Raw genomic sequence first — 9,507 nt, 5'->3', positions numbered from 1 at the left:
GTCCTGTTGATGTTGTATGACGACAAAGTTACTTTCTCGTATGTTTCATGAGACTTATCTTAGGGGTGTGTCAAGCATTGTTTCAGTACCTATCGGGGTGTGTCAAGCATTGTTTCAGTACCTATCTAGGGTGTGTCAACATTGTTCAGTACCTATCTTAAGGGTGTGTCAAGCATTGTTTCAGTACCTATCTAGGGGTGGTCACAGCATTGTTTCAGTACTTGAATAGGGTTGTCAAGCATTGTTTCAGGACCTATCTAGGGGTGTGTCAAGCATTGTTTCAGGACCTATCTAGGGGTGTGTCAAGCATTGTTTCAGGACCTATCTAGGGGTGTGTCAAGCATTGTTTCAGGACCTATCTAGGGGGTGTCAAGCATTGTTCAGTACCTATCTAGGGGTGTGTCAAGCATTGTTTCAGTACCTATCTAGGGGTTGTCAAGCATTGTTTCAGTACCTATCTAGGGTGTGTCAAGCATTGTTTAGTACCTATCTAGGGGTGTGTCTGCATTGTTTCAGTACCTATCTAGGGTGTGTCAAGCACTGTTCAGTACCTATCTAGGGGTTGTCAAGCATGTTTCAGTACCTATCTAGGGGGGTGTGGCATTGTTCAGTACCTATCTAGGGGTGTGTCAAGCATTGTTTCAGTACCTATCTAGGGGTGTTCAAGCATGTTTCAGTAACCTATCTAGGGGTGTGTGTGGCATTGTTTCAGTACCTATCTAGGGGTGTGTTCAAGCATTGTTTCAGTACCTATCTAGGGTGTTCGCATTGTTTTCAGTACCTACTAGGGGTGTGTCAGCATTGTTTCAGTACCTATCTAGGGTGGTCAAGCATTGTTCAGTACCTATCTAGGGGTGTGTCAAGCATTTGTTCAGTACCTATCTAGGTGTGTCAAGCATTGTTTCAGTACCTATCTAGGGTGTGTCAAGCATGTTTTCAGTACCTATCTAGGGGTGTGTCAGCACTGTTTCAGTACCTATCTAGGGTGTGTCAAGCATTGTTTCAGTACCTATCTAGGGTGTGTCAAGCATTGTTTCAGTACCTATCTAGGGTGTGTCAAGCATTGTTTCAGTACCTATCTAGGGGTGTGTCTGGCATTGTTTCAGTACCTATCTAGGGTGTGTCTGCATTGTTTCATACCTATCTAGGGTGTGTCTGGCATTGTTTCAGTACCTATCTAGGGTGTGTCAGCATTGTTTCAGTCCTATCTAGGGTGTGTCTGGCATTGTTTCAGTACCTATCTAGGGGGTGTCTGCATTGTTTCGTACCTATCTAGGGGTGTGTCGGCATTGTTTCAGTACCTATCTAGGGTGGTCTGGCATTGTTTCAGTACCTATCTAGGGGTGTGTCTGGCATGTTTCAGTACATCTAGGGTGTGTCTGCATTGTTTCAGTACCTATCTAGGGTGTGTCTGCATTGTTTCATACCTATCTAGGGGTGTGTCAGCACTGTTTCAGTACCTATCTAGGGTGTGTCAAGCATTGTTTCAGTACCTATCTAGGTGTGTCAAGCATTGTTTTCAGTACCTATCTAGGGGTGTGTCAAGCATTGTTTCAGTACCTATCTAGGGGTGTGTCAAGCACTGTTTCAGTACCTATCTAGGGGTGTTCAAGCATTGTTTCAGTATACCTATCTAGGGGTGTGTCTGGCATTGTTTCAGTACCTATCTAGGGTGTGTCTGGCATTGTTTCAGTACCTATCTAGGGGTGTGTCAAGCACTGTTTCAGTACCTATCTAGGGTGTGTCAAGCACTGTTTCAGTACCTATCTAGGGTGTGTCAAGCACTGTTTCAGTACCTATCTAGGGGTGTGTCAAGCACTTTTCAGTACCTATCTAGGGGTGGTGTCAAGCACTGTTCAGTACCTATCTAGGTGTGTTCAAGCACTGTTTCATACCTATCTAGGGTTGTGTCTGGCATTGTTTCAGTACCTATCTAGGGGTGTTTCAAGCATTGTTCAGGCACCTATCTAGGGTGTGTCAAGCACTGTTTTCATACCTATCTAGGGTGTGTTCAAGCACTGTTTTCAGTACCTATCTAGGGTGTGTTCAAGCATTGTTTCAGTACCTCCTAGGATGTGTCAAGCATTGTTCAGTACCTATCTAGGGGTGTGCCTGACCTGTCTCAGTGAGAGTACCTGCATACCTGAATGTGTCTGCTGTAGTTGCCAGACTCCCAGAGGAGAGGAGGTCTGTGCTAGCCAACACCTGTAGAGCTGTGTCTGAGGGGCCTGGCCCACTGTCTACAGGCCACGCTCTCTCTACTATGCTGCTCTCAGCAGGGGCCTCAGCAGGGCCACACGGGACTCCAGACCTGTATGAAGACATGATCAAACACGTTCAACTTCCTTATATATATATATATATATATATTACACACAGGCGTGGCTAAAAAGTTGAGAATGACACAAATATTAATTTCCACAAAGTTTGCCGCACTAGTCCTACATGGAGGGACAGGATGGATTAGTTTAATTCATGTTTAGTTTAATTCAAATGAATCTCACAGAAACACAGTAATTCACAGGTTACGACTGTTAATTACCACTCTACCGCGTAATATATAGTAAATACGTAGTAGTTTGTGTATATATGTATATATATGTATATATACACACACCGTAAAATAAAGTGTTACRATATTTGCATTGGTATGTAAAGAATAACAGGTTTATAAATTGATGATAAATGATGTTTAATTTCCTACTCAACCTGCTCGTCTTCACACTAGGACCCTGCAGTTCAATCTCACTATGAAATGAATAATATATCTGAATGGGTCTTAAATCGTCTCCTTACCCTCCAGGGTAGAGCCTGTCATGAGGGTCTTCTGCCCCAGGAGTGAGGCGACCTTCTCCCCTTCCTCTCTCCTCCATCTCCCTGTTCTCCTCTCCGACTCCTCCATCTCCCTGTTCTCCCCCTCCTCTCTCCTCCATCTCCCTGTTCTCCTCTCCGACTCCTACAGATCCAGAAAGCAAAATGCGGATTCAGAAACATACCACAGAAACATACCACAGAAACATACCACAGAAACATACCACAGACACAGAAACATACCACAGACACAGAAACATACCACAGAAACAGAAACATACCACAGACACAGAAACATACCACAGACACAGAAACATACCACAGACACATACCACAGACACATACCACAGACACATACCACAGACACATACCACAGAAACATACCACAGACACAGACAGACAGACAGACAGGCAGATACACAACCCTCTGCAGGAGACTGTCCCACTCACAGACACTGCAGCTGGGCTGTTGGATAATAACACTTGGTGCTGAAGTATGGTCAATTCTACATTTGATCACAATGTATATTTTTTTACCCTGACGACAATAAACGTCGCTAATTGATGTGCTGCTGTGTTGTTTTTTTATGGTAGCTAGATGTGTTTTATTTCTACTAAATGTCTTGGTAAGTCATGGTATTTAACAAACTTTAAAATGTACTTTTTTTTCTTAGGAGAGATTGGCCTGCGCACAGCAGCAGCTCCATATTGTTTTGATTGACAGTTCTGGTCGCCTGTACGTTAGTGCCTCTTCAAGAAACCTCATGTCTTTACAGACCAGTAAAATGCCCGTTCATATCTCCAGAGAAGGTTTCCTGTCGGCGTTTTCTAAAATAAAACGTTGTGTAGCTTACCCTAACAGACAGACTTGCTATATACTTTCAAGAGGCCACATTCCATTATGTATGAAAAGGGTCATTGAAAAAAGGCTACTGGTTGCCTACTGTAATATAGAGTTGTCTAACCCGTGCTCGCAAGACTGACCCAAAGATACCGCTGTATCCCGAAGGTGGTGCCATGAATAGGCTAGGATATTCTACTTCCCAACAGACCGAAGACTGAACACACACTGCATCATTAGCAAAGAGACCAAAGCACGCAGAGAGAAGAGAAAGAAAGAGAAAAAGAGAGAGAGAGTGAGAGAGAGAGAGAGAGAGAGAGAGGCAGAAACGTGCTCAAGCATGCACGAACCAACTGGTAAGTGTCTTCACTGACATTTTCAACCTCTCCCTGTTCGAGTCTGTAATATCAACATGTCAAACAGACCACCATAGTCCCTTTGCCCAAGAATGCTAAGGTAACCTGTAGAATGACTACCGACCCGTAGCACTCACGTCAGTAGCCATGAAGTGCTTTGAAAGGTTGGTCATGGTTCACATCAACACCATCATCCCAGAAACCCTGGACCCACTCCAATTCGCATACCGCCCAAACAGATCCACAGATGATGCAATCTCAATCGCACTCCACACTGCCCTTTCTCACCTGGACAAGAGGAACACCTATGTGAGAATGCTGTTCATTGACTACAGCTCAGCGTTCAACACCATAGCGCCCTCAAAGCTCATCACTAAGCTAAGGATCCTGGATTAAACACCTCCCTCTGAAACTGGATCCTGGACTTCCTGAAGGGACGCCCCAGGTGGTAAGGGTAGGTAACAAAACATCTGCCATGCTGACCTCAACACTGGGCCCCTCAGGGTGGCGTGCTCAGTCCCCTCCTGTACTCCCTGTTCACCCACAACTGCATGGCCAAACACGACTCCAACACCATCATTACGTTTGCTTACAGCACAACAGTGGTAGTAGGCCTGATCACCGACAACGATGAGACAGCCTATAGGGAGGAGGTCAGAGACCTGGCAGTGTGTGCAGGACAACAACCTCTCCCTTAACGTCAGCAAGACAAAGAGCTGATCGTGGACGATAGGAAAAAAGGGCCGTACAGGACCCCATTAACATCGACATCACCAACAAACTATCATGGTCCAAACACACCAAGACAGTCGTGAAGAGGGCACGACAACACCTTTCCCCCTGAGAATATTTGGCATGGGTCCTCAGATCCTCAAAAAAGTCATACAGCTGCACCATTGTAAGCATCCTGGTACGGTAACTGTTCGGCCTCTGACCGCAAGTGTCACAACCGGCTGTGTCACAACCGCCGTGCCCGGGAGTCCCACAGGGAGGTGCAAAATTGGCCCAGCATCCCCAAGGTTAGGGAAGGGTTCGGCCGGGGGGGACTTTACTTGGCTCGTCGCCCTCTTGCGACTCCTTGTGGCGGCCGGGCGCCTGCAGGCTGACTACGGTCATCAGGTGAAAAGGCTTTCCTCCGACACACGGCTGACTTCCGGTTAAGATTGCGTGGGCTGATCTGGGACTGATTGGTGAGGCTGACTTCCGGGTTAGATTGTGAGGCTGACTTCCGGTTAAGATTGGTGAGGCTGACTTCGGGTTAAGATTGGTGAGGTGTCTGGACTTCCGGTTAAGATTGTGAGGCTGACTTCCGGTTAGATTGGTGAGGCTGACTTCCGTAAGATTGTAGGTCTTCGGTTAAGATTGGTAGTGGACTTCGGGTTAGATTGTGAGGCTGACTTCCGGGTTAAGATTGGTGAGGCTGACTTCCGGGTTAAGATTGGTGAGGCTGACTTCCGGGTTAAGATTGGTGAGGCTGACTTCCGGGTTAAGATTGGTGAGGTGACTTCCGGGTTAAGATTGGTGAGGTACTTCCGGGTTAAGATTGTGAGGCTGACTTCCGGGTTAAGATTGGTGAGGCTGACTTCCGGTTAAGATTGGTGAGGCTGACTTCCGGTTAAGATTGTGAGGCGACTTCCGGGTTAAGATGGTGAGGCTGACTTCCGGTTAAGATTGGTGAGGCTGACTTTCCGGGTTAAGATTGGTGAGGCTGACTTCCGGGGTTAAGATTGTGAGGCTGACTTCCGGGTAAGATTTGTGAGGCTGACTTCCGGTTAAGATTGGTGAGCGACTTCCGGTTAAGTTGGTGAGGCTGACTTCCGGGTTAAGATTGGTGAGCTGACTTCCGGGTTAAGATTGGTGGAGGCTGACTTCCGGGTTAAGATTGGTGAGGCTGAACTTCCGGGTTAGATTGGTGAGGCTGACTTCCGGGTTAGAAGATATTGGTGAGGCTGACTTCCGGGTTAAGATTGGTGAGCTGACTTCCGGGTTAAGATTGGTGAGGCTGACTTCCGGGTTAAGATTGTGAGGCTGACTTCCGGGTTAAGATCTTTTCTCATCGCTTCAACTCCCCGACGGAGGCGAAGGTGAGATCGTTTGGCAGTTTACGTTTCGTAGACGCACGACTCCACCTTCGCCTCCCGTCGGGGAGTTGAAACGATGAGAAAAGATTAAATTGGGAGAAAAAGGGGGTAAAATACAAACAAAAATAAAAAATAAATATTTTTTTAAACAAAATCAAGGTGACTTACAAAGACCAAGAGGGGAGTGCGTGATGTAATGTCCACAACTAAAGCGTCATTGTGGAATCTGAAAAGACACGTAATCCCGAAAGCATGATCGTGTACTTCCTACGTGCCCATGCTAAAAAAAGAGGAACGAGGTGGTAGATAACTAAAGTGTTCATGTTAGCAAACTACATATAAACAAAAACAATTAGACCTCTTAAACCGTTCGTTCATTTTTTTCAGTTTCTATACAATAGTGCAACATTTAGGAGCTTTCGATTTTGATTGGGGTATTTTTACCTAAAAACATTTAGGCTAGAAAAAATTATATATACAATAAAATAAAAACGAGTGGCCAAAAGGTGTTTATCATTCCCAAGTGGCTCTGTAAGTAGGGAGAGGGTAGACTCCAGCCAAAAGGGTGTGTATCATTCCAAGTGGCTCTGTACGTGAGGAGAGGTAGACTCCAGCCAAAAGGGTGTTTCTAAAAATGAATTTCAAGGCCTTTCAGCCTAACAAGGTATTTTTTCGTTTAATTTCAGTCACAGCCTATATATAGACTATCATGATTTAATACAACAAAATGTTGTTAAAATGCTGTGCTCTTAATGTCCCTGACTCGTGTCGCACTCACAAATTCTTCACAATGTATMTCTTCGTAGGCTATAGCCTTGAAATAATTAAAAATAGCATAGCCTAAATCATTAATTTTTGTTGCTTCTTAGGCTTCCTGTTTGAAATGACGAGCACRTCTTCCATTCACCCTTTTCAGGTTAATTAAAATAAGTTTCAAAATCACCAAATCATATGGTTTGGATTCAATACTTCAAAACCCAAAATGGTAGGTCCAGGTAGCCACAAAAAAATWGATGAGTTTTTGGTTAAATTCTGATTTTAATGAATGGATCGAAGCAACGCTCCACGAGCGATGAGCGGGATTTCCGACCGCTCAACTCCACCTCACATGCTCTGGTAGGGGATGGTGTCTTGTGGGTAGGGATGTGGTTCTGAACTGGGCTTACATGTAGTACCTTGTTGGGCAGGTGTCTGTGCAGGAGACTGGCTACGCGGTGAGACGTGAGGATGGTGTGGAGGGACGGCCGGTCTTTGGGGTTGGTCTTGAACATTTGTTTGACCAGGTAGTGCAGCTCATAGGGCAGGTGTTGAGGAAGAGGAGGGTAGGAACCGCGGCACACCTTCATGATCAGACTCTTCCAACTAGGAGCCTGAAACTGAGACGGGGAGGGAGAACAGAGGTTTAGCTAATCGTTGTCTCGGACAATAGGCACGCCTAAGGCTTATCGCTCAGGACAGACAGGCTACAGGCTACGGCTCAGACAGAACAGCTACAGGCTACGGCTCCAGACAACAGCTACAGGCTACGGCTCCAGACAGACAGCCTACAGGCTAACGACTCCAGACAGACAGTACGATCCAACAGACAGCTACAGGCTACGACTCCAGACAGACAGCTACAGGCTTACGCTCCAGACAGACAGCTAACAGGCTACGATCCAGAAGACAGACTACAGGCTACGGCTCCGACAGACAGCTACAGCTACGGCTCCAGACAGACAGCTACAGGCCTACGGCTCCAGACAGACAGCTACAGGCTACCGACGCTCCAGACAGACAGGCTACAGGCTACGGCTCAGACAGATATCCGCATACGGCTACGATCCAGACAGACAGCTCACGAGGAGTAGGCTCCAGACAGACAGCTACAGGCTACGCTCCAGACAGCTACGGCTTCAGAGAAAGGAGACACTTACATGCTCCAGACAGCTGACAGCTACAGACTACGGCTCCAGACAGCTACGAGGCTTCAGAAAGCTACAACAAAGACAGACAATATACACTGACCTCCAGACATGAGCACAGCTACAGCTACGGCTCCAGACAGACAGCTACAGGCTTCCAGAAAGCTACAGCTACAGCTCCGACTGACCTCTGCTACAGGCTACAGTTCCTGGGCTGGGACAACATACACATGTCCTAATTTAACTCTGCTGAAGACACCGTCCTTCCCTCACTATGAAACAATGTTTCTTCAGTGGGAGTCAGGAGATCAGCTGAACCACTGTACAACACAACAACAACACAATATCACAATATTATCAGAACGACGAGACAGTATGTGAGAGAGTGTGTGTAGTACCGGGTGTTCCGAGGTGCAGAGCTCGTAGAGAACACAGCCGAGAGACCACACGTCGCTGCTAACACACACAACACACACACACACACGACACAACACACACACACCCACACCCACACACACAACACACACACACACACACACACACACACACACACACGAGAGATGGGGCAATCACTGGAACTGCACATAGTATCAACACTGTAACATGAAAGAGTTAACACATCCCTAAGTTTAACATTGAAAACTATTACGAAATAGATCATCCACAAATATATATGATATTCTATACAGTAGAATTGTTAATCAGGATTATAAACGGGGTTTCGAGCCTGAATGCTGATTGGCTGAAAAGCCGTGGTATATCAGACGTATACCAGAGTATGACAAAACATTTTACTGCTCTAATTAGGTTGTAACAGTTTATATCAGCAATAAGACCTCGGGGGGTTGGTGTATATGGCGATATACCACGGCTAAGTGTATCCGTGTCCGTTTAGCCGTTGATATATTAGACATTACCACACCTTCGTCGGCCTTATTGCTTAAATATAAATCATTGATCAATACAATGGATGTACATTGTACAGGTTATTTCACATCCTACTCTTATTGTTGTTACGGCTTACTGTCCCAGATCTCTGAGAGACATAGAAGGCGTGTTCCAACGTATGTGTGAGCATAGCCTTCGCACGTGACAGAACACAGGACATTCGTTTAAGACAATGAGAAATTACATCTAAAAATCTATACATTACTGATTGTACACAAAACATTAAGAACACCTTGCTTCTTACCGCGACGTAGACTGACCAGGTGAATCCAGTGAAACTACGATCCCTTATTATGTCACTTGTTAATCCACTTCAAATCAGCGTAGATGAAGGGGGAACGGTTAAAGAAGGATTTTAATTGAGACATGGTTGTGTAAATATGCTATTCAGAGGAATGAATGGCGCAACGACAAAAGATTTAAGCGCTCTTTGAACGGGTATGGAGTAGGTGCCAGGCCGCACCGGTTGCTGTGTCAAGAACCGGCAACGCTGCTGGTTTTCTGATCAATTTAGCAAACTGTTTCACCCGATGTGTATATAATATGAATATATTGATCTCTACCTA

At 45.7% G+C, this 9,507-nt stretch overlaps 1 protein-coding gene across 1 annotated transcript in view; it reads right to left on the bottom strand.

Moving 5' to 3' along the window:
• Window positions 1–9,507, bottom strand: part of nek3 (NIMA related kinase 3) — a 42,632-nt gene that overhangs the window by 19,926 nt on the left and 13,199 nt on the right. Inside the window, 4 exon segments of the mRNA XM_070440660.1 lie at window positions 2,113–2,303; window positions 2,797–2,956; window positions 7,256–7,465; window positions 8,392–8,449. Of these exon segments, the coding sequence (XP_070296761.1) occupies window positions 2,113–2,303; window positions 2,797–2,956; window positions 7,256–7,465; window positions 8,392–8,449 (619 nt within the window).

Source organism: Salvelinus sp. IW2-2015, unplaced genomic scaffold, assembly GCF_002910315.2.
Source record: "Salvelinus sp. IW2-2015 unplaced genomic scaffold, ASM291031v2 Un_scaffold2803, whole genome shotgun sequence".
NCBI classification, from domain to species: Eukaryota; Metazoa; Chordata; class Actinopteri; order Salmoniformes; family Salmonidae; genus Salvelinus; species Salvelinus sp. IW2-2015.
Note: the sequence above shows the minus strand (reverse complement) of the source record. Positions and strands in the feature narration are given on the sequence as shown.